Below are 27,064 nucleotides of genomic sequence, written 5' to 3' on the forward strand. Positions count from 1 at the left end.
CAATTATAACACACGGACACACAATATAACACACAGACACACAATATAACACACGGACACACAATATAACACACGGACACACAATATAACACACAGACACACAATATAACACACAGACACACACACAATATAACACACAGACACACAATATAACACACGGACACACACACAATATAACACACGGACACACAATATAACACACACACACACAATATAACACACACACACACAATATAACACACAGACACACACACAATATAACATGGACACACACACAATATAACACACGGACACACACACAATATAACACACGGACACACAATATAACACACGGACACACAATATAACACACGGACACACAATATAACACACGGACACACACTATAACACACGGACACACACACACAATATAACACACACACAATATAACACACACACAATATAACACACACACAATATAACACACACACAATATAACACACAGACACACAATATAACACACGGACACACAATTATAACACACGGACACACAATATAACACACAGACACACAATATAACACACGGACACACAATATAACACACGGACACACAATATAACACACAGACACACAATATAACACACAGACACACACACAATATAACACACAGACACACAATATAACACACGGACACACAATATAGCACACAGACACACAATATAACACACGGACACACACACACAATATAACACACGGACACACACACACAATATAACTCACAGACACACAATATAACACACGGACACACAATATAACACACGGACACACAATATAACACACGGACACACACACACAATATAACACACGTACACACAATACAACACACGGACACACACACAATATAACACACAGACACACAATATAACACACGGACACACAATATAACACACGGACACACAATATAACACACGGACACACAATATAACACACAGACACACACACACACAATATAACACACGGACACACACAATATAACACACGGACACACAATATAACGCACGGACACACACACAATATAACACACGGACACACAATATAACACACGGACACACAATATAACACACGGACACACAATATAACACACGGACACACAATATAACACACAGACACACACACACACAATATAACACACGGACACACACAATATAACACACGGACACACAATATAACACACGGACACACAATATAACACACAGACACACACACACACAATATAACACACGGACACACACAATATAACACACGGACACACAATATAACACACAGACACACACACACACAATATATCACATTGACACACATACTATAACACACACAATATAACACACCGACACACAATATAACACACGGACACACACACACACACTATAACACACGGACACACGGACACACAATATATCACATGGACACACATACTATAACATACACAATATAACACACGGACACACACACACACAATATAACACACGGACAAACACACACACAATATAACACACGGACACACACACGCACAATATAACACACAGACACCCACACACAATATAATACACACAATATAACACACAGACACACACACAATATAATACACACAATATAACACACAGACACACACACACACACACGATAGAACACATGCTGGGCAAAACACAAACTAACCACTGAGATCTTAGGTAAATAGCTAAAACACAACACACACACCTTCAAATCTGCTTCTTCAATCTTTCCTGGAGGCATTACTGCATTCTAAACCACACAGGAGGAGGTTGAGGGAATTATTATAGCAGCTTCTATTCAGATACAAATGACTGTGATACAACTTGTCAGGACATTCAAGCCACAACATGACAACTAAACTACCAAGAATGTTACACCAGGTGGAGGGTGAGTTGCTGCACACAACTCCCATTCTAGTGTGATAGGAGTCCATCGGACTGGTATATTATCCCATCCCCGGTGTAGGAACACAGCTCTTACCTCGTCCACTGAAACACAGAGAAAAGATATTGGTTGATATTTAAATAGCCATCACTAGCCGGCTACCACCCGGTTACTCAACAGTATTGGTTGATATTTAAATAGCCATCACTAGCCGGCTACCACCCGGTTACTCAACCCCGCACCTTAGAGGCTGCTGCTCCATATACACTGGCCACTTTAATAATGGAACACTTTAATCATGTTTACATAATGCTTTACTCATCTCATATGTATATACTGTATTCTATTCTACTGTATTTAGTCAATGCCACTCCAACATTACTCGTCCTAATATTGATATACTTCTTAACTCCATTATTTTACTTTAGATTTGTGTGTATTGTTGTGAATTGTTAGATATTACTGCACTGTTGGAGCTTGAAACACAAACATTTCGCTACACCCACAATAACATCTGCTAAATGTGTGTATGTGACCAATAACATGTGATTTGACAACCCTCATTATTACTATCTATGCTCGAGAACTATTCTAATATTTGTCTTTGTAGTGTCAGTGATCAACTCTTGTTTTCTAAGTTGGTCCCAAATGGCACCCCATTCCCTGTATAGTGCACTTATTTTGGTCATCATTCAGATTCAAATGAGCCTTGCCCAACTTCTGTTATGGATAATCAATAAACCATATCTTAACAGCACGTTTAGCAGTCACATCCATTTACAGCCAGCCAAATCAACACCAGAATGAAGTGTGTTATTATGAGCCCATTTCAGAAACAGTATGATTTTTTACTCACTTCTGCAACGCTAGCAATCCCTTTAAATGTGGCGTTTGTCAAGCTCTCCTACTAGCCTGTTGTGAATACCAATGCCTTCCACTCTATATACCCCCATTAGGAGAACTTAGTTTCATTAGTATCGATGAATGTGATCCATATGTTAATTCCATGATGTATATTATAGTAGATGTTGGTTGCATAACATTTAGTGTAGAAATAGACTTCATCAATACTTTCATTACATCGTGTCCATTATTTACATTTAATCAATAGTTGGATAAGATCATGCATAAATAGATTGTATACATAGTTGGATTAGATTGACCACATCGATTCACACACACAATCATTTGATTAGATTGTATATAGCTGGCCACACTGTATACATGGTCAGAGTACACATTAAGCCACTTCTACTAATTATCGTGTGTGTGTCCAGGTCGTGTGTACGGGGTCCTGGGGAAGAGGGAGGGCCGAGTGTTACAGGAGGAGATGAAGGAGGGGACGGAGATGTTCATCATCAAGGCCGTCCTTCCTGTGGCCGAGAGCTTCGGATTCGCTGATGAGATACGCAAGAGAACCAGTGGATTGGCTAGTCCACAACTGGTCTTCAGCCACTGGGAGGTGAGGCGCGCTCACACATACACCCTGTCGTGTCCATTCTTGTGCAGACACACACACAGCAGGCATACAACACACACACGCGCACACACACACACAGACAAAAACACATGCAAGGCTCACTCCGTGGGGGGGTTGTGAGCTGCAACTCATCAGTCTGAAAACAGGTGCTTGTATTTTTAGCTCTTAATAATTTAATGGTTTTTCATTAATGAATAAATAAAGGAAATCACAATGCTGAACTAGGATCAGTTTTTATTTCACCCTTGTCTCTAGAACTCATAGCCCTGTTCCCTATTAGTTCCAGTATGAGGTGAATCCTAACTAGTCTCCCATTGACATCAATACATGACTTCTCTGACAATCTCTGGCTCATCCTTATTATACCCTTTTTATATACAGAAAAAGTCCCACTTCTTTACCACCTTCTGTATACCTTCTTGTTTTGGGGCAGGTAGCCTAGTGGTTAGAGCGTTGGACCAGTAACCAACAGGTAGCCTAGTGGTTAGAGTGTTGGGACAGTAACCAGCAGGTAGCCTAGTGGTTAGAGTGTTGGGCCAGTAACCAGCAGGTAGCCTAGTGGTTAGAGCGTTGGGCCAGTAACCAGCAGGTAGCCTAGTGGTTAGAGTGTTGGACCAGTAACCAGCAGGTAGCCTAGTGGTTAGAGTGTTGGGCCAGTAACCAGCAGGTAGCCTAGTGGTTAGAGTGTTGGGCCAGTAACCAGCAGGTAGCCTAGTGGTTAGAGTGTTGGGCCAGTAACCAGCAGGTAGCCTAGTGGTTAGAGCGTTGGGACAGTAACCAGCAGGTGGCCTAGCGGTTAGAGCGTTGGGCCAGTAACCAGCAGGTAGCCTAGTGGTTAGAGTGTTGGGCCAGTAACCAGCAGGTAGCCTAGTGGTTAGAGTGTTGGGCCAGTAACCAGCAGGTAGCCTAGTGGTTAGAGTGTTGGGCCAGTAACCAGCAGGTAGCCTAGTGGTTAGAGTGTTGGGCCAGTAACCAGCAGGTAGCCTAGTGGTTAGAGCATTGGGCCAGTAACCAGCAGGTAGCCTAGTGGTTAGAGCGTTGGGCCAGTAACCAGCAGGTAGCCTAGTGGTTAGAGCGTTGGACCAGTAACCAGCAGGTAGCCTAGTGGTTAGAGTGCTGGGCCAGTAACCAGCAGGTAGGCTAGTGGTTAGAGCATTGGGCCAGTAACCAGCATGTAGCCTAGTGGTTAGAGCGTTGGGCCAGTAACCAGCAGGTAGCCTAGTGGTTAGAGCATTGGGCCAGTAACCAGCAGGTAGCCTAGTGGTTAGAGCGTTGGGCCAGTAACCAGCAGGTAGCCTAGTGGTTAGAGTGTTGGACCAGTAACCAGCAGGTAGCCTAGTGGTTAGAGTGTTGGGACAGTAACCAGCAGGTAGCCTAGTGGTTAGAGTGTTGGGCCAGTAACCAGCAGGTAGCCTAGTGGTTAGAGCGTTGGGCCAGTAACCAGCAGGTAGCCTAGTGGTTAGAGTGTTGGACCAGTAACCAGCAGGTAGCCTAGTGGTTAGAGTGTTGGGCCAGTAACCAGCAGGTAGCCTAGTGGTTAGAGTGTTGGGCCAGTAACCAGCAGGTAGCCTAGTGGTTAGAGCGTTGGGCCAGTAACCAGCAGGTGGCCTAGCGGTTAGAGCGTTGGGCCAGTAACCAGCAGGTAGCCTAGTGGTTAGAGTGTTGGGCCAGTAACCAGCAGGTAGCCTAGTGGTTAGAGTGTTGGGCCAGTAACCAGCAGGTAGCCTAGTGGTTAGAGTGTTGGGCCAGTAACCAGCAGGTAGCCTAGTGGTTAGAGTGTTGGGCCAGTAAACAGCAGGTAGCCTAGTGGTTAGAGCATTGGGCCAGTAACCAGCAGGTAGCCTAGTGGTTAGAGCGTTGGGCCAGTAACCAGCAGGTAGCCTAGTGATAAGAGCGTTGGACCAGTAACCAGCAGGTAGCCTAGTGGTTAGAGTGCTGGGCCAGTAACCAGCAGGTAGGCTAGTGGTTAGAGCATTGGGCCAGTAACCAGCATGTAGCCTAGTGGTTAGAGCGTTGGGCCAGTAACCAGCAGGTAGCCTAGTGGTTAGAGCATTGGGCCAGTAACCAGCAGGTAGCCTAGTGGTTAGAGTGTTGGACCAGTAACCAGCAGGTAGCCTAGTGGTTAGAGTGTTGGGCCAGTAACCAGCAGGTAGCCTAGTGGTTAGAGTGTTGGGCCAGTAACCAGCAGGTAGCCTAGTGGTTAGAGTGTTGGGCCAGTAACCAGCAGGTAGCCTAGTGGTTAGAGTGTTGGGCCAGTAACCAGCAGGTAGCCTAGTGGTTAGAGCGTTGGGCCAGTAACCAGCAGGTGGCCTAGCGGTTAGAGCGTTGGGCCAGTAACCAGCAGGTAGCCTAGCGGTTAGAGCGTTGGGCCAGTAACCAGCAGGTAGCCTAGTGGTTAGAGTGTTGGGCCAGTAACCAGCAGGTAGCCTAGTGGTTAGAGTGTTGGGCCAGTAACCAGCAGGTAGCCTAGTGGTTAGAGTGTTGGGCCAGTAACCAGCAGGTAGCCTAGTGGTTAGAGTGTTGGGCCAGTAAACAGCAGGTAGCCTAGTGGTTAGAGCATTGGGCCAGTAACCAGCAGGTAGCCTAGTGGTTAGAGCGTTGGGCCAGTAACCAGCAGGTAGCCTAGTGGTTAGAGCGTTGGACCAGTAACCAGCAGGTAGCCTAGTGGTTAGAGTGCTGGGCCAGTAACCAGCAGGTAGGCTAGTGGTTAGAGCATTGGGCCAGTAACCAGCATGTAGCCTAGTGGTTAGAGCGTTGGGCCAGTAACCAGCAGGTAGCCTAGTGGTTAGAGCATTGGGCCAGTAACCAGCAGGTAGCCTAGTGGTTAGAGCATTGGGCCAGTAACCAGCAGGTAGCCTAGTGGTTAGAGCATTGGGCCAGTAACCAGCAGGTAGCCTAGTGGTTAGAGTGTTGGACCAGTAACCAGCAGGTAGCCTAGTGGTTAGAGTGTTGGGCCAGTAACCAGCAGGTAGCCTAGTGGTTAGAGCGTTGGACCAGTAACCAGCAGGTAGCCTAGTGGTTAGAGCGTTGGGCCAGTAACCAGCAGGTAGCCTAGTGGTTAGAGCATTGGGCCAGTAACCAGCAGGTAGCCTAGTGGTTAGAGCGTTGGGCCAGTAACCAGCAGGTAGCCTAGTGGTTAGAGCATTGGGCCAGTAACCAGCAGGTAGCCTAGTGGTTAGAGTGTTGGGCCAGTAACCAGCAGGTAGCCTAGTGGTTAGAGCATTGGGCCAGTAACCAGCAGGTAGCCTAGTGGTTAGAGCGTTGGGCCAGTAACCAGCAGGTAGCCTAGTGGTTAGAGCGTTGGGACAGTAACCAGCAGTTAGCCTAGTGGTTAGAGCGTTGGGCCAGTAACCAGCAGGTAGCCTAGTGGTTAGAGCATTGGGCCAGTAACCAGCAGGTAGTCTAGTGTTTAGAGCGTTGGGCCAGTAACCAGCAGGTAGCCTAGTGGTTAGAGCTTTGGACCAGTAACCAGCAGGTAGCCTAGTGGTTAGGAGTGTTGGGCCAGTAACCAGCAGGTAGCCTAGTGGTTAGAGCATTGGGCCAGTAACCAGCAGGTAGCCTAGTGGTTAGAGCGTTGGGCCAGTAACCAGCAGGTAGCCTAGTGGTTAGAGCGTTGGGACAGTAACCAGCAGTTAGCCTAGTGGTTAGAGCGTTGTGCCAGTAACCAGCAGGTAGCCTAGTGGTTAGAGTGTTGGGCCAGTAACCAGCAGGTAGTCTAGTGTTTAGAGCGTTGGGCCAGTAACCAGCAGGTAGCCTAGTGGTTAGAGCTTTGGACCAGTAACCAGCAGGTAGCCTAGTGGTTAGGAGTGTTGGGCCAGTAACCAGCAGGTATCCTAGTGGTTAGAGCGTTGGGCCAGTAACCAGCAGGTAGCCTAGTGGTTAGAGCATTGGGCCAGTAACCAGCAGGTAGCCTAGTGGTTAGAGTGTTGGGCCAGTAACCAGCAGGTAGCCTAGTGGTTAGAGCGTTGGGACAGTAACCAGCAGGTAGCCTAGTGGTTAGAGTGTTGGGCCAGTAACCAGCAGGTAGCCTAGTGGTTCGAGTGTTGGGCCAGTAACCAGCAGGTAGCCTAGTGGTTAGAGCATTGGGCCAGTAACTAGCAGGTAGCCTAGTGGTTAGAGTGTTGGGCCAGTAACCAGCAGGTAGCCTAGTGGTTAGAGCGTTGGGACAGTAACCAGCAGGTAGCCTAGTGGTTAGAGTGTTGGGCCAGTAACCAGCAGGTAGCCTAGTGGTTCGAGTGTTGGGCCAGTAACCAGCAGGTAGCATAGTGGTTAGAGTGTTAGGCCAGTAACCAGCAGGTAGCCTAGTGGTTAGAGTGTTGGGCCAGTAACCAGCAGGTAGCCTAGTGGTTAGAGTGTTGGGCCAGTAACTAGCAGGTAGCCTAGTGTTTAGAGTGTTGGGCCAGTAACCAGCAGGTAGCCTAGTGGTTAGAGTGTTGGGCCAGTAACCAGCAGGTAGCCTAGTGGTTAGAGTGTTGGGCCAGTAACCAGCAGGTAGCCTAGTGGTTAGAGTGTTGGGCCAGTAACCAGCAGGTAGCCTAGTGGTTAGAGAGTTGGACCAGTAACCAGCAGGTAGCCTAGTGGTTAGAGCGTTGGGCCAGTAACCAGCAGGTAGCCTAGTGGTTAGAGCATTGGGCCAGTAACCAGCAGGTAGCCTAGTGGTTAGAGCGTTGGGCCAATAACCAGCAGGTAGCCTAGTGGTTAGAGCATTGGGCCAGTAACCAGCAGGTAGCCTAGTGGTTAGAGTGTTGGGCCAGTAACCAGCAGGTAGCCTAGTGGTTAGAGCATTGGGCCAGTAACCAGCAGGTAGCCTAGTGGTTAGAGCGTTGGGCCAGTAACCAGCAGGTAGCCTAGTGGTTAGAGTGTTGGGACAGTAACCAGCAGGTAGCCTAGTGGTTAGAGCGTTGGGCCAGTAGACAGCAGGTAGCCTAGTGGTTAGAGCGTTGGGCCAGTAACCAGCAGGTAGTCTAGTGGTTAGAGCGTTGGGCCAGTAACCAGCAGGTAGCCTAGTGGTTAGAGCGTTGGGACAGTAACCAGCAGGTAGCCTAGTGGTTAGAGTGTTGGGCCAGTAACCAGCAGGTAGCCTAGTGGTTCGAGTGTTGGGCCAGTAACCAGCAGGTAGCCTAGTGGTTAGAGTGTTGGGTCAGTAACCAGCAGGTAGCCTAGTGGTTAGAGTGTTGGGTCAGTAACCAGCAGGTAGCCTAGTGGTTAGAGCATTGGGCCAGTAACCAGCAGGTAGCCTAGTGGTTAGAGTGTTGGGCCAGTAACCAGCAGGTAGCCTAGTGTTTAGAGTGTTGGGCCAGTAACCAGCAGGTAGCCTAGTGGTTAGAGTGTTGGGCCAGTAACCAGCAGGTAGCCTAGAGGTTAGAGTGTTAGGCCAGTAACTGAAAGGTTGCTAGATCGAATCCCTGAGCTGACAAGGTAAGAATCTGTCGTGCCTAGTTAAATATAAAATACGTTGTTTATATGTGTGTTGTAAGTGGTCAAAAACATGGTATAAAACCCACCTCAAAACCAAGTCAAGTTTTTTTCACAGACCCTGTAACCAAAAAACAGGTATCCGGTCTGAAAATGTGTCTCTGTAGGCAGGTCAGTTCATTAGACCTTTTCTGAACTTGTGGACTATAGACACTGAAACCTCAAACAACTGTCTTTTCAATGTGTGCATCCAAATTGATACCCTATTCCTTATATAGAGCACTAGTTTTGACCTGGGAACCCTATTCCTTATATAGAGCACTAGTTTTGACCTGGGAACCCTATTCCTTATATAGAGCACTAGTTTTGACCTGGGAACCCTATTCCCTGTATAGAGCACTAGTTTTGACCTGGGAACCCTATTCCTTATATAGAGCACTAGTTTTGACCTGGGAACCCTATTCCTTATATAGAGCACTAGTTTTGACCTGGGAACCCTGTTCCCTATATAGAGCACTAGTTTTGACCTGGGAACCCTATTCCTTATATAGAGCACTAGTTTTGACCTGGGAACCCTATTCCCTATATAGAGCACTAGTTTTGACCTGGGAACCCTATTCCCTATATAGAGCACTAGTTTTGACCTGGGAACCCTATTCCCTATATAGTACACTAGTTTTGTCCTGGTAACTCTATTCTCGAATCCCTAAATAGAGCACTACTTTCGACCGGAGCCCTTGCTAAAAGTAGTTTTGGGAGGCCTGAATCTGAGGTGCCCTTACAATAAGCAACCGAACTGGCGTGGATGATTTTAGCACCCATATTTTAATTTTTATTCAAATATCTGTGTCTGTCTTCAGTTATGTGTGAGCTCTTTGGCCACGCACACCTGTGTTGTGTTTGGTGTTGAAATGAGAACGAATAAGCAGAACCCCATACCTACTGTAAAATATTGTGGTGGATCATTGATGTTATGGGGATATTCTGCTTCCACTGGTCCTGGGGCCCTTGTTAAGGTCAACAGCATCATGATTTTTGCTAAATCTGGTTGCCTCTGCTAGGAGGCTGAAACTGAAACTTGGCCACAAGTGGATCTTCGAGCAAGACAATAACCCCAAGCAGAAAATCAAAGTCCATGAAGAAATGGTTCATTGGCCCCAAAATCAACATTTTGAGATGGCCATCAGTCTCCGGACTTTAACCCCATTAAAAACCAGTGGTTTGTATTGAAGAGGGCAGTCCATAAGCGCAGATTAAGGATATCCAGGATCTGGAAGGATTCTGTATGGAGGAATGGTCTAAGATCCCTCCCAATGTGTTCTCCATCTCCTCAAACATTTTAGAAATGGGCTCCGTGTCGTTATCCTCACAAGGTGAGGTATGGAAAACAGGGTCTCTTTCTTTGACCAATGGTATTAGTATAAAATAATATAATTTCACAAAACAATGTTTGCAAAGAAAGCCAGTGGATGGTTTCTTAATACCTTCAATAATAGTTATTTGGAGTTTTTCAATGAATGTGAATATTTGTAGTTACTTTTAAGTCAATACCTGCAGTCAACTTGTGCAATACGTTAGGAGATAAAGCAGATCTCGTTCTTCATTTCACCTGTCACATTGTTTTACAGTTCCTAGAACAGTTGAGCCAGTCACATTGTTTTACAGTTCCTAGAACAGTTGAGCCAGTCACGTGTTTGTTGTAAAGAGCAAAAAACAAGAGAAAGCGGAGCTGCTGAGTCCAAAGCCGTCGATATCTATCAGTCTCTCTGTTGGGTGGCAGACATGAGGTGATCAAGTTACACTTGTATTCATTCACTACTAAATGTTTCCATCAGATATATTAGAACTGCTTTCTACCGTGTTTTAGAAGTCTGAGTGCTCTGTTATCGGAGTTCTGTACAGCAGCCATTTTTCCCCCTGTGCTTCCTACTAGCGTTTGTTCCATCCTCCATTCTTCCCCACTCTGCTCCGTGTACACATGATGCTTTTCCTTCAGAAAAACATGCATCATAACATTTGGTTCATTTGCACAATTTCTCTCGTTCACCTACGCTTGTAAATGTCCACATTCCCTGAAAATGACATTCGGTAACTACTAGCTATACTTATATAACTTTATGAGCTGGATTTGTTTGTCTTTGCAATTAGTTTGTTCATTTTTGCTTGTTAGCTTTTACCTAACAAGGTATATGTGATTTCGCTATTACTTGTGCTAATTTTGTTAGCATTCCAATGGGCTTTTTGTTTTTAGTGCCCCTTTGTGTGCTATGCCGGTAATTACGTAAATCCCAGGATGGCAGAAGAACAGTATGACATTTTGAAAGTCTGGGTACCTCTCAAGCCTAATACAATGTACTGTAGTTTTATCCTTTATTTTATGCAGACATTTCTGCTCATCTTTATCAAGGGGGTCAATCATTTCAGACCCCACTGTATCTATGTCATGGGTATGTGTATTACGTGTTTCTTATTGTGTGTGTGTGTGTGTGTGTGTGTGTGTGTGTGCTCCTGTCTGTCTGGGGGTTTAAGTGGTTATTGTTCAAGGTCGGCTAATTTAATTGGCCGAGAGAGCCGGACATTGTTAATGAGCGTGTGCAGCCCGGTGTCTCTCACACACACACACAAGCCTAGTGAACAGCTTTACGGTCTGACTTGATGTCACACTGCCAGGAAGAAGAGACACCACACACACAAGCCTAGTGAACAGCTTTACGGTCTGACCTGATGTCACACTGCCAGGAAGAAGAGACACCACACACACACACAAGCCTAGTGAACAGCTTTACGGTCTGACCTGATGTCACACTGCCAGGAAGAAGAGACACCACACACACACACAAGCCTAGTGAACAGCTTTACGGTCTGACCTGATGTCACACTGCCAGGAAGAAGAGACACCACACACACACACAAGCCTAGTGAACAGCTTTACGGTCTGACCTGATGTCACACTGCCAGGAAGAAGAGACACCACACACACACACAAGCCTAGTGAACAGCTTTACGGTCTGACCTGATGTCACACTGCCAGGAAGAAGAGACACCACACACACAAGCCTAGTGAACAGCTTTACGGTCTGACCTGATGTCACACTGCCAGGAAGAAGAGACACCACACACACACTGCTTTTATTTGTTATTATTATCTATATTATTATTTTGATAATAAATGCTGTTGGGAAAGAGCTCTCAAGGTAAGTATGTTACTGTATTGTTTTACAGCTGTTGTATCCTCGGCACATGGCGAATAAACCTTGAAACCTGAAACTAGATGCGACACACACGCTATGCAAATTCATTACAACACACAGCATGTCACTCAGTATTAGATTCCCCCGTTGCTCCACACACCCACCCCCTACTAGCACATTGTTGTCAGCCTTTATGTGTGAGCTTCATTAAAACACGTCTGTCCGGTTTAATTTACGTTTCTCTGTCATTATCTGCAGCAGTTAGATAGTTACTCCATAGACAGTCATGACAACATAGATAGTTAGTTACTCCATAGACAGTCATGACAACATAGATAGTTACTCCATAGACAATCATGACAACATAGATAGTTACTCCATAGACAGTCATGACAACGTAGATATTTACTCCATAGACAGTCATGACAACATAGATAGTTACTCCATAGACAATCATGACAATGTAGATAGTTACTCCATAGACAATCATGGCAACATAGATAGTTAGTTACTCCATAGACAATCATGACAACATAGATAGTTACTCCATAGACAATCATGGCAACATAGATAGTTAGTTACTCCATAGACAGTCATGACAACATAGATAGTTACTCCATAGACAGTCATGACAACATAGATAGTTACTCCATAGACAGTCATGACAACGTAGATATTTACTCCATAGACAGTCATGACAACATAGATAGTTACTCCATAGACAATCATGACAACGTAGATAGTTACTCCATAGACAATCATGACAACGTAGATAGTTACTCCATAGACAGTCATGACAACATAGATAGTTACTCCATAGACAATCATGACAACGTAGATAGTTACTCCATAGACAATCATGGCAACATAGATAGTTACTCCATAGACAATCATGACAACATAGATAGTTACTCCATAGACAGTCATGACAACGTAGATAGTTACTCCATAGACAATCATGACAACGTAGATAGTTACTCCATAGACAATCATGGCAACATAGATAGTTAGTTACTCCATAGACAATCATGACAACATAGATAGTTACTCCATAGACAATCATGACAACATAGATAGTTACTCCATAGACAGTCATGACAACGTAGATAGTTACTCCATAGACAGTCATGACAACATAGATAGTTACTCCATAGACAGTCATGACAACATAGATAGTTACTCCATAGACAATCATGACAACATAGATAGTTACTCCATAGACAGTCATGACAACATAGATAGTTACTCCATAGACAATCATGACAACATAGTTACTCCATAGACAATCTTGACAACATAGATAGTTACTCCATAGACAATCATTAGAACATAGATAGTTACTCCATAGACGATAACAATGGGGTTTTAGTAGACTCCACCTTGATACTATCTAAATCTTTCTATACATCTAGTCTATTTAAATTAGATGCAAGCTACTGTTAGCATTTAGTTTATCATTGATTTGCTATGGACTTCATATTTATTTAACATATGACTAGTGTTTAGTGACAGAGAGCTCTTCTGTGAGTGTTGTATTGTTGTGTTAGCTATGTGTGTAATGTTATGGACTTACATTAGATTAGCATGAGAAAGAGGTTGTGACAATAACTTTTTTCCTCCCATTGTGTTGTAGTTCAGGGACTAGCATCTGGTGTGTGTGTGTGTGTGTGTGTGTGTGTGTGTGTGTGTGTGTGTTCATTCATTCAGGCTAATGTAGGTGAGGCCCACTGACACGCTTCATGGAGCGCAATGACAAAAGCTCTCTCTCTCTCTCTCTCTCTCTCACTCACTCACTCACTCACTCACTCACAAACACACACACAGCAGTGAGACAAAGGCCCCTGTAAAGATAAGTAACTGAAGGGATGCACACAACAGGGGCCGCAGAGAGCAGATTAAATCAAAGACCTGTGTGTGTCTTTGCTTGTGTGCACTCGTGCATACTAGTGTGTTTGTGTGTTTCAGCCCCCCTGTTGGTACATTCCCCCCGTTACAGTTAGAGCTGAGCACCCGCCACTCTAACCCTGCACACGTACACACACAATGAAACACACACCCATTCGCCCTACTGGACCCAATTGTGCCGAAATATGTGTGTGTGTGTGTGTGTGTGTGTGCAACCTCATAATCTGTCTGGTGTTGTTCTTCCTCTACCATCTGTTGCCTGCATCAAGAGTCTGTCACTCGGGGCCCCTAACGGCCAGGTGCAGGGGCCCGCGTACACACTGGTACAGTAATTGTGGCATGGTGTGTGTGTGTGAAGCAGCAGAAGGCATTGCCTCATCTCCTCAGCAGGTTGCACATAGCCAGGCCCTCCTCAACAAACACACACAGTCTCTCTCCTCTAGAACACAGTGTTGATCTGGATGTCCACACAGTCTCTCCTCTAGAGCACAGTGTTGATCTGGATGTCCACAGTCTCTCTCCTTTAGAACACAGTGTTGATCTAGATGTCCACACAGTCTCTCCTCTAGAACACAGTGTTGATCTGGATGTCCACACAGTCTCTCCTCTAGAACACAGTGTTGATCTGGATGTCCACACAGTCTCTCCTCTAGAACACAGTGTTGATCTGGATGTCCACACAGTCTCTCTCCTCTAGAACACAGTGTTGATCTGGATGTCCACACAGTCTCTCCTCTAGAACACAGTGTTGATCTGGATGTCCACACAGTCTCTCCTCTAGAACACAGTGTTGATCTGGATGTCCACACAGTCTCTCCTCTAGAACACAGTGTTGATCTGGATGACCACACAGTCTCTCCTCTAGAACACAGTGTTGATCTGGATGTCCACGCAGTCTCTCCTCTAGAACACAGTGTTGATCTGGATGTCCACACAGTCTCTCTTCTAGAACACAGTGTTGATCTGGATGTCCACACAGTCTCTCCTCTAGAACACAGTGTTGATCTGGATGTCCACACAGTCTCTCCTCTAGAACACAGTGTTGATCTGGATGTCCACACAGTCTCTCTCCTCTAGAACACAGTGTTGATCTGGATGTCCACACAGTCTCTCTCCTCTATAACACAGTGTTGATCTGGATGTCCACACAGTCTCTCCTCTAGAACACAGTGTTGATCTGGATGTCCACACAGTCTCTCCTCTAGAACACAGTGTTGATCTGGATGTCCACACAGTCTCTCTCCTCTAGAACACAGTGTTGATCTGGATGTCCATATAGTCTCTCCTCTAGAACACAGTGTTGATCTGGATGTCCACACAGTCTCTCCTCTAGAACACAGTGTTGATCTGGATGTCCACACAATCTCTCTCCTCTAGAACACAGTGTTGATCTGGATGTCCACACAGTCTCTCTCCTCTTGAACACAGTGTTGATCTGGATGTCCACACAGTCTCTCCTCTAGAACACAGTGTTGATCTGGATGTCCACACAGTCTCTCTACTCTAGAACACAGTGTTGATCTGGATGTCCACACAGTCTCTCTCCTCTAGAACACAGTGTTGATCTGGATGTCCACACAGTCTCTCTCCTCTAGAACACAGTGTTGATCTGGATGTCCACACAGTCTATCCTCTAGAACACAGTGTTGATCTGGATGTCCACACAGTCTCTCTCCTCTAGAACACAGTGTTGATCTGGATGTCCACACAGTCTCTCTCCTCTAGAACACAGTGTTGATCTGGATGTCCACACAGTCTCTCTCCTCTAGAACACAGTGTTGATCTGGATGTCCACACAGTCTCTCTCCTCTAGAACACAGTGTTGATCTGGATGTCCACACAGTCTCTCCTCTAGAACACAGTGTTGATCTGGATGTCCACACAGTCTCTTCTCTAGAACACAGTGTTGATCTGGATGTCCACACAGTCTCTCCTCTAGAACACAGTGTTGATCTGGATGTCCACACAGTCTCTCCTCTAGAACACAGTGTTGATCTGGATGTCCACACAGTCTCTCCTCTAGAACACAGTGTTGATCTGGATGTCCACACAGTCTCTCTCCTCTAGAACACAGTGTTGATCTGGATGTCCACACAGTCTCTCCTCTAGAACACAGTGTTGATCTGGATGTCCACACAGTCTCTCTCCTCTAGAACACAGTGTTGATCTGGATGTCCACACAGTCTCTCTTCTAGAGCACAGTGTTGATCTGGATGTCCACACAGTCTCTCCTCTAGAACACAGTGTTGATCTGGATGTCCACACAGTCTCTCCTCTAGAACACAGTGTTGATCTGGATGTCCACACAGTCTCTCCTCTAGAACACAGTGTTGATCTGGATGTCCACACAGTCTCTCCTCTAGAACACAGTGTTGATCTGGATGTCCACACAGTCTCTCCTCTAGAACACAGTGTTGATCTGGATGTCCACACAGTCTCTCTCCTCTAGAACACAGTGTTGATCTGGATGTCCACATAGTCTCTCCTCTAGAACACAGTGTTGATCTGGATGTCCACACAGTCTCTCCTCTAGAACACAGTGTTGATCTGGATGTCCACACAATCTCTCTCCTCTTGAACACAGTGTTGATCTGGATGTCCACACAGTCTCTCCTCTAGAACACAGTGTTGATCTGGATGTCCACACAGTCTCTCTACTCTAGAACACAGTGTTGATCTGGATGTCCACACAGTCTCTCTCCTCTAGAACACAGTGTTGATCTGGATGTCCACACAGTCTCTCTCCTCTAGAACACAGTGTTGATCTGGATGTCCACACAGTCTCTCCTCTAGAACACAGTGTTGATCTGGATGTCCACACAGTCTCTCTCCTCTTGAACACAGTGTTGATCTGGATGTCCACACAGTCTCTCCTCTAGAACACAGTGTTGATCTGGATGTCCACACAGTCTCTCCTCTAGAACACAGTGTTGATCTGGATGTCCACACAGTCTCTCCTCTAGAACACAGTGTTGATCTGGATGTCCACACAGTCTCTCCTCTAGAACACAGTGTTGATCTGGATGTCCACACAGTCTCTTCTCTAGAACACAGTGTTGATCTGGATGTCCACACAGTCTCTCCTCTAGAACACAGTGTTGATCTGGATGTCCACACAGTCTCTCCTCTAGAACACAGTGTTGATCTGGATGTCCACACAGTCTCTCTCCTCTAGAACACAGTGTTGATCTGGATGTCCATATAGTCTCTCCTCTAGAACACAGTGTTGATCTGGATGTCCACACAGTCTCTCCTCTAGAACACAGTGTTGATCTGGATGTCCACACAATCTCTCTCCTCTTGAACACAGTGTTGATCTGGATGTCCACACAGTCTCTCCTCTAGAACACAGTGTTGATCTGGATGTCCACACAGTCTCTCTACTCTAGAACACAGTGTTGATCTGGATGTCCACACAGTCTCTCTCCTCTAGAACACAGTGTTGATCTGGATGTCCACACAGTCTCTCTACTCTAGAACACAGTGTTGATCTGGATGTCCACACAGTCTCTCTCCTCTAGAACACAGTGTTGATCTGGATGTCCACACAGTCTCTCTCCTCTAGAACACAGTGTTGATCTGGATGTCCACACAGTCTCTCCTCTAGAACACAGTGTTGATCTGGATGTCCACACAGTCTCTCTCCTCTTGAACACAGTGTTGATCTGGATGTCCACACAGTCTCTCCTCTAGAACACAGTGTTGATCTGGATGTCCACACAGTCTCTCCTCTAGAACACAGTGTTGATCTGGATGTCCACACAGTCTCTCTCCTCTAGAACACAGTGTTGATCTGGATGTCCACACAGTCTCTCTCCTCTAGAACACAGTGTTGATCTGGATGTCCACACAGTCTCTCTCCTCTAGAACACAGTGTTGATCTGGATGTCCACACAGTCTCTCCTCTAGAACACAGTGTTGATCTGGATGTCCACACAGTCTCTCCTCTAGAACACAGTGTTGATCTGGATGTCCACACAGTCTCTCCTCTAGAACACAGTGTTGATCTGGATGTCCACACAGTCTCTTCTCTAGAACACAGTGTTGATCTGGATGTCCACACAGTCTCTCCTCTAGAACACAGTGTTGATCTGGATGTCCACACAGTCTCTCTCCTCTAGAACACAGTGTTGATCTGGATGTCCACACAGTCTCTCCTCTAGAACACAGTGTTGATCTGGATGTCCACACAGTCTCTCCTCTAGAACACAGTGTTGATCTGGATGTCCACAAAGTCTCTCCTCTAGAACACAGTGTTGATCTGGATGTCCACACAGTCTCTCCTCTAGAACACAGTGTTGATCTGGATGTCCACACAGTCTCTCCTCTAGAACACAGTGTTGATCTGGATGTCCACACAGTCTCTCTCCTCTAGAACACAGTGTTGATCTGGATGTCCACACAGTCTCTCTCCTCTAGAACACAGTGTTGATCTGGATGTCCACACAGTCTCTCCTCTAGAACACAGTGTTGATCTGGATGTCCACACAGTCTCTCTCCTCTAGAACACAGTGTTGATCTGGATGTCCACACAGTCTCTCTCCTCTATAACACAGTGTTGATCTGGATGTCCACACAGTCTCTCCTCTAGAACACAGTGTTGATCTGGATGTCCACACAGTCTCTCCTCTAGAACACAGTGTTGATCTGGATGTCCACACAGTCTCTCTCCTCTAGAACACAGTGTTGATCTGGATGTCCATATAGTCTCTCCTCTAGAACACAGTGTTGATCTGGATGTCCACACAGTCTCTCCTCTAGAACACAGTGTTGATCTGGATGTCCACACAATCTCTCTCCTCTAGAACACAGTGTTGATCTGGATGTCCACACAGTCTCTCTCCTCTTGAACACAGTGTTGATCTGGATGTCCACACAGTCTCTCCTCTAGAACACAGTGTTGATCTGGATGTCCACACAGTCTCTCTACTCTAGAACACAGTGTTGATCTGGATGTCCACACAGTCTCTCTCCTCTAGAACACAGTGTTGATCTGGATGTCCACACAGTCTCTCTCCTCTAGAACACAGTGTTGATCTGGATGTCCACACAGTCTATCCTCTAGAACACAGTGTTGATCTGGATGTCCACACAGTCTCTCTCCTCTAGAACACAGTGTTGATCTGGATGTCCACACAGTCTCTCTCCTCTAGAACACAGTGTTGATCTGGATGTCCACACAGTCTCTCTCCTCTAGAACACAGTGTTGATCTGGATGTCCACACAGTCTCTCTCCTCTAGAACACAGTGTTGATCTGGATGTCCACACAGTCTCTCCTCTAGAACACAGTGTTGATCTGGATGTCCACACAGTCTCTTCTCTAGAACACAGTGTTGATCTGGATGTCCACACAGTCTCTCCTCTAGAACACAGTGTTGATCTGGATGTCCACACAGTCTCTCCTCTAGAACACAGTGTTGATCTGGATGTCCACACAGTCTCTCCTCTAGAACACAGTGTTGATCTGGATGTCCACACAGTCTCTCTCCTCTAGAACACAGTGTTGATCTGGATGTCCACACAGTCTCTCCTCTAGAACACAGTGTTGATCTGGATGTCCACACAGTCTCTCTCCTCTAGAACACAGTGTTGATCTGGATGTCCACACAGTCTCTCTTCTAGAGCACAGTGTTGATCTGGATGTCCACACAGTCTCTCCTCTAGAACACAGTGTTGATCTGGATGTCCACACAGTCTCTCCTCTAGAACACAGTGTTGATCTGGATGTCCACACAGTCTCTCCTCTAGAACACAGTGTTGATCTGGATGTCCACACAGTCTCTCCTCTAGAACACAGTGTTGATCTGGATGTCCACACAGTCTCTCCTCTAGAACACAGTGTTGATCTGGATGTCCACACAGTCTCTCTCCTCTAGAACACAGTGTTGATCTGGATGTCCACATAGTCTCTCCTCTAGAACACAGTGTTGATCTGGATGTCCACACAGTCTCTCCTCTAGAACACAGTGTTGATCTGGATGTCCACACAATCTCTCTCCTCTTGAACACAGTGTTGATCTGGATGTCCACACAGTCTCTCCTCTAGAACACAGTGTTGATCTGGATGTCCACACAGTCTCTCTACTCTAGAACACAGTGTTGATCTGGATGTCCACACAGTCTCTCTCCTCTAGAACACAGTGTTGATCTGGATGTCCACACAGTCTCTCTCCTCTAGAACACAGTGTTGATCTGGATGTCCACACAGTCTCTCCTCTAGAACACAGTGTTGATCTGGATGTCCACACAGTCTCTCTCCTCTTGAACACAGTGTTGATCTGGATGTCCACACAGTCTCTCCTCTAGAACACAGTGTTGATCTGGATGTCCACACAGTCTCTCCTCTAGAACACAGTGTTGATCTGGATGTCCACACAGTCTCTCCTCTAGAACACAGTGTTGATCTGGATGTCCACACAGTCTCTCCTCTAGAACACAGTGTTGATCTGGATGTCCACACAGTCTCTTCTCTAGAACACAGTGTTGATCTGGATGTCCACACAGTCTCTCCTCTAGAACACAGTGTTGATCTGGATGTCCACACAGTCTCTCCTCTAGAACACAGTGTTGATCTGGATGTCCACACAGTCTCTCTCCTCTAGAACACAGTGTTGATCTGGATGTCCATATAGTCTCTCCTCTAGAACACAGTGTTGATCTGGATGTCCACACAGTCTCTCCTCTAGAACACAGTGTTGATCTGGATGTCCACACAATCTCTCTCCTCTTGAACACAGTGTTGATCTGGATGTCCACACAGTCTCTCCTCTAGAACACAGTGTTGATCTGGATGTCCACACAGTCTCTCTACTCTAGAACACAGTGTTGATCTGGATGTCCACACAGTCTCTCTCCTCTAGAACACAGTGTTGATCTGGATGTCCACACAGTCTCTCTACTCTAGAACACAGTGTTGATCTGGATGTCCACACAGTCTCTCTCCTCTAGAACACAGTGTTGATCTGGATGTCCACACAGTCTCTCTCCTCTAGAACACAGTGTTGATCTGGATGTCCACACAGTCTCTCCTCTAGAACACAGTGTTGATCTGGATGTCCACACAGTCTCTCTCCTCTTGAACACAGTGTTGATCTGGATGTCCACACAGTCTCTCCTCTAGAACACAGTGTTGATCTGGATGTCCACACAGTCTCTCCTCTAGAACACAGTGTTGATCTGGATGTCCACACAGTCTCTCTCCTCTAGAACACAGTGTTGATCTGGATGTCCACACAGTCTCTCTCCTCTAGAACACAGTGTTGATCTGGATGTCCACACAGTCTCTCTCCTCTAGAACACAGTGTTGATCTGGATGTCCACACAGTCTCTCCTCTAGAACACAGTGTTGATCTGGATGTCCACACAGTCTCTTCTCTAGAACACAGTGTTGATCTGGATGTCCACACAGTCTCTCCTCTAGAACGCAGTGTTGATCTGGATGTCCACACAGTCTCTCCTCTAGAACACAGTGTTGATCTGGATGTCCACACAGTCTCTCCTCTAGAACACAGTGTTGATCTGGATGTCCACACAGTCTCTCCTCTAGAACACAGTGTTGATCTGGATGTCCACACAGTCTCTTCTCTAGAACACAGTGTTGATCTGGATGTCCACACAGTCTCTCCTCTAGAACACAGTGTTGATCTGGATGTCCACACAGTCTCTCTCCTCTAGAACACAGTGTTGATCTGGATGTCCACACAGTCTCTCCTCTAGAACACAGTGTTGATCTGGATGTCCACACAGTCTCTCCTCTAGAACACAGTGTTGATCTGGATGTCCACAAAGTCTCTCCTCTAGAACACAGTGTTGATCTGGATGTCCACACAGTCTCTCCTCTAGAACACAGTGTTGATCTGGATGTCCACACAGTCTCTCCTCTAGAACACAGTGTTGATCTGGATGTCCACACAGTCTCTCTCCTCTAGAACACAGTGTTGATCTGGATGTCCACACAGTCTCTCCTCTAGAACACAGTGTTGATCTGGATGTCCACACAGTCTCTCTCCTCTAGAACACAGTGTTGATCTGGATGTCCACACAGTCTCTCCTCTAGAACACAGTGTTGATCTGGATGTCCACACAATCTCTCTCCTCTAGAACACAGTGTTGATCTGGATGTCCACACAATCTCTCTCCTCTAGAACACAGTGTTGATCTGGATGTCCACACAGTCTCTCTCCTCTTGAACACAGTGTTGATCTGGATGTCCACACAGTCTCTCCTCTAGAACACAGTGTTGATCTGGATGTCCACACAGTCTCTCTCCTCTAGAACACAGTGTTGATCTGGATGTCCACACAGTCTCTCTCCTCTAGAACACAGTGTTGATCTGGATGTCCACACAGTCTCTCCTCTAGAACACAGTGTTGATCTGGATGTCCACACAATCTCTCTCCTCTAGAACACAGTGTTGATCTGGATGTCCACACAATCTCTCTACTCTAGAACACAGTGTTGATCTGGATGTCCACACAGTCTCTCTCCTCTTGAACACAGTGTTGATCTGGATGTCCACACAGTCTCTCCTCTAGAACACAGTGTTGATCTGGATGTCCACACAGTCTCTCTCCTCTAGAACACAGTGTTGATCTGGATGTCCACACAGTCTCTCTCCTCTAGAACACAGTGTTGATCTGGATGTCCACACAGTCTCTCCTCTAGAACACAGTGTTGATCTGGATGTCCACACAGTCTCTCCTCTAGAACACAGTGTTGATCTGGATGTCCACACAGTCTCTCCTCTAGAACACAGTGTTGATCTGGATGTCCACACAGTCTCTCTCCTCTAGAACACAGTGTTGATCTGGATGTCCACACAGTCTCTCTCCTCTAGAACACAGTGTTGATCTGGATGTCCACACAGTCTCTCTCCTCTAGAACACAGTGTTGATCTGGATGTCCACACAGTCTCTCCTCTAGAACACAGTGTTGATCTGGATGTCCACACAGTCTCTCCTCTAGAACACAGTGTTGATCTGGATGTCCACACAGTCTCTCCTCTAGAACACAGTGTTGATCTGGATGTCCACACAGTCTCTCCTCTAGAACACAGTGTTGATCTGGATGTCCACACAGTCTCTCTCCTCTAGAACACAGTGTTGATCTGGATGTCCACACAGTCTCTCTTCTAGAGCACAGTGTTGATCTGGATGTCCACACAGTCTCTCCTCTAGAACACAGTGTTGATCTGGATGTCCACACAGTCTCTCCTCTAGAACACAGTGTTGATCTGGATGTCCACACAGTCTCTCCTCTAGAACACAGTGTTGATCTGGATGTCCACACAGTCTCTCCTCTATAACACAGTGTTGATCTGGATGTCCACACAGTCTCTCCTCTAGAACACAGTGTTGATATGGATGTCCACACAGTCTCTCTCCTCTAGAACACAGTGTTGATCTGGATGTCCATATAGTCTCTCCTCTAGAACACAGTGTTGATCTGGATGTCCACACAGTCTCTCCTCTAGAACACAGTGTTGATCTGGATGTCGACACAATCTCTCTCCTATTGAACACAGTGTTGATCTGGATGTCCACACAGTCTCTCTCCTCTAGAACACAGTGTTGATCTGGATGTCCACACAGTCTCTCCTCTAGAACACAGTGTTGATCTGGATGTCCACACAGTCTCTCTCCTCTAGAACACAGTGTTGATCTGGATGTCCACACAGTCTCTCCTCTAGAACACAGTGTTGATCTGGATGTCCACACAGTCTCTCTCCTCTAGAACACAGTGTTGATCTGGATGTCCACACAGTCTCTCCTCTAGAACACAGTGTTGATCTGGATGTCCACACAGTCTCTCTCCTCTAGAACACAGTGTTGATCTGGATGTCCACACAGTCTCTCTCCTCTAGAACACAGTGTTGATCTGGATGTCCACACAGTCTCTCTCCTCTAGAACACAGTGTTGATCTGGATGTCCACACAGTCTCTCCTCTAGAACACAGTGTTGATCTGGATGTCCACACAGTCTCTTCTCTAGAACACAGTGTTGATCTGGATGTCCACACAGTCTCTCCTCTAGAACACAGTGTTGATCTGGATGTCCACACAGTCTCTCTCCTCTAGAACACAGTGTTGATCTGGATGTCCACACAGTCTCTCCTCTAGAACACAGTGTTGATCTGGATGTCCACACAGTCTCTCCTCTAGAACACAGTGTTGATCTGGATGTCCACACAGTCTCTCCTCTAGAACACAGTGTTGATCTGGATGTCCACACAGTCTCTCTCCTCTAGAACACAGTGTTGATCTGGATGTCCACACAGTCTCTCCTCTAGAACACAGTGTTGATCTGGATGTCCACACAGTCTCTCTCCTCTAGAACACAGTGTTGATCTGGATGTCCACACAGTCTCTCTTCTAGAGCACAGTGTTGATCTGGATGTCCACACAGTCTCTCCTCTAGAACAGTGTTGATCTGGATGTCCACACAGTCTCTCCTCTAGAACACAGTGTTGATCTGGATGTCCACACAGTCTCTCCTCTAGAACACAGTGTTGATCTGGATGTCCACACAGTCTCTCCTCTAGAACACAGTGTTGATCTGGATGTCCACACAGTCTCTCCTCTAGAACACAGTGTTGATCTGGATGTCCACACAGTCTCTCCTCTAGAACACAGTGTTGATCTGGATGTCCACACAGTCTCTCTACTCTAGAACACAGTGTTGATCTGGATGTCCACACAGTCTCTCTCCTCTAGAACACAGTGTTGATCTGGATGTCCACACAGTCTCTCTCCTCTAGAACACAGTGTTGATCTGGATGTCCACACAGTCTCTCTCCTCTAGAACACAGTGTTGATCTGGATGTCCACACAGTCTCTCCTCTAGAACACAGTGTTGATCTGGATGTCCACACAGTCTCTCTCCTCTAGAACACAGTGTTGATCTGGATGTCCACACAGTCTCTCCTCTAGAACACAGTGTTGATCTGGATGTCCACACAGTCTCTCTCCTCTAGAACACAGTGTTGATCTGGATGTCCACACAGTCTCTCTCCTCTAGAACACAGTGTTGATCTGGATGTCCACACAGTCTCTCTCCTCTAGAACATAGTGTTGATCTGGATGTCTGTGTGACTGACTGCTTTGGAAGAACACATGTTCTCTATAACCTCCCTACTGTCAGAGCCTGATGGAGGGAGAGAGGGGTGGGGTGAGTGGAGAAAGAGCAAGGTAGGGAGAGAGCCAGGTAAGGAGCTAGAGGGGGAGAGAGCCAGGTAGAGAGATAGCCAGGTAGGGAGCTAGAGGGGGAGAGAGGGGAATGGATAAAGAGCCAGGTAGGGAGCTAGAGGGGGAGAGAGCCAGGTAGGGAGAGAGCCAGGTAGGGAGAGAGCCAGGTAGGGAGCTAGAGGGGGAGAGAGCCAGGTAGGGAGCTAGAGGGGGAGAGAGCCAGGTAGGGAGCTAGAGGGGAAGAGAGCCAGGTAGGGAGAGAGCCAGGTAGGGAGCTAGAGGGGGAGAGAGCCAGGTAGGGAGCTAGAGGGGAAGAGAGCCAGGTAGGGAGAGAGCCAGGTAGGGAGCTAGAGGGGGAGAGAGCCAGGTAGGGAGCTAGAGGGAGAGAGGGGGGAGGTAGAGAGAGAAAGACAGGGAGCAGCTGAGTTGGATAACAGTAGTCATGATCTCTTCCTTGTCTGCCACCACTGCTGAGCAAAGTTTAGCCAAGACGGGGTTCTTTGTCATGTGGGGTAGATTCCAGTGTCCGCTCCATGCTTTACATCTGTTCATGTTTATGGGTCAGGGCCCGTATCCACAAAGTGTCTCAGAGTAGGAGTGCTGATCTAGGATCTGTTTAGCCTTTTCAGTCGTAAAGAATAAGATATTATGGACAGGGTTGACCTGGCTCTGAGATGTTTTGGGGATACAGGTCCTGATCTTTGTATCTATAGTCCATTTAATGAAGCATTATCCTGCTCAGTGGTGGACTTCAAACTAAATCTGTCTTCATGTATTTGAAACTAAATCGCTCTCTCTCTGTCTCTCTGTCTGTCTCTGTGTGTGTCTCAAGGTGATCTCCAGTGATCCGTCCTGGGTTCCTACCACAGAAGAGGAGTACCTCCACTTTGGAGAGAAGGCTGATTCTGCCAATCAGGCTCTGAAATACATGAACGGTGTTCGGCGTCGTAAAGGGCTGTACGTGGAGGAGAAGATAGTGGAGCATGGCGAGAAACAGAGAACACTGAGCAAGAACAAATAGGCCTGTGTGTGTGTTTCCTGATTGACTCCTACCAACACACACCCGAGACAGACATCATAAAGAGCATCCAGTAGATAGTGTCCCCCATCGTCCACCATCATCACCCCTCTAACTGTCACTCAAAATGAGCCACTGATGCTTTTATATTACGGAGCAGTTTTGCTGAAAACCTTAGAAAATGTTTTTTAGTCCAGAACTAGACTTAATCTGTGTCTAGGAAACCGGCCCAATGGGTTTTAATAGCTGGACAAGCAGCTGTGTCTTTACCCGGGAGAATCCCTTTCAGCGATGCATAATTGACAAGTGTTCCCGTTCAAATCCAGTTTTTCTGTTAAGTGAAGTGGCTTGAATTAATTTCTGCTCTCAACCTAATTGAATTGCAGTACCCAGCCCCCTGAAGAGCGGCATTTCATTTGGAAAAACAGAAATATGATGCAAAGTGGGATTGTACGTTTTTTTAATTATTTGGGGACAGCGCTAGCGAGCAATAGCCTTGTTGATGTGCTATGTTGAGAGCTCTGGATAAGGTATCTGTGTACAAGACATAAAGCAAAATGTACAGTATTTACCAGAAAGCAATAAAGAAAGAAAATGGTGTGTTTTTTTGTTTCATTAATCAGGAGTGATATGTGTGTGTGGGTCATTCTTGAGATGTGGTGGCATTTGGACATGGCATTTTGGAAAATAATTACTTAATGTTTCTAGATTTAATTTAATTTAAATGTATTTGGGTACATCTTCCCATTCTAAATCAAATAATATGGTAGCTTAATGAATAATTGTTACCATTATGATAACACCAATGACACATTTTAGGTAATTGAGGATTTTACTAGATGAGGCCACGATGTTCATTAACCCTTTTTAAAATAATTTACTAAAGTGATATAATTAATACTTTTGCTCTCAATTTCCCTTTATTTACATTGAGTAATACCAATAACACATTAT

General features: G+C 46.0%; 1 protein-coding gene across 1 annotated transcript in view; it reads left to right on the forward strand.

Moving 5' to 3' along the window:
• LOC110515557 (elongation factor-like GTPase 1) overlaps positions 1–26,710 on the forward strand; it is a 109,418-nt gene extending 82,708 nt beyond the window's left edge. Inside the window, exons 22-23 of the mRNA XM_090222840.1 lie at positions 3,195–3,379; positions 25,925–26,710. Of these exons, the coding sequence (XP_090078966.1) occupies positions 3,195–3,379; positions 25,925–26,113 (374 nt within the window). The 3' untranslated portion in view covers positions 26,114–26,710. The remainder of the gene's footprint in view (positions 1–3,194; positions 3,380–25,924) is intronic.
• Positions 26,711–27,064: the final 354 nt, after the last annotated feature.

Source organism: Oncorhynchus mykiss, chromosome 26, assembly GCF_057628025.1.
Source record: "Oncorhynchus mykiss isolate SJ-2025 chromosome 26, ASM5762802v1, whole genome shotgun sequence".
NCBI lineage: Eukaryota > Metazoa > Chordata > Actinopteri > Salmoniformes > Salmonidae > Oncorhynchus > Oncorhynchus mykiss.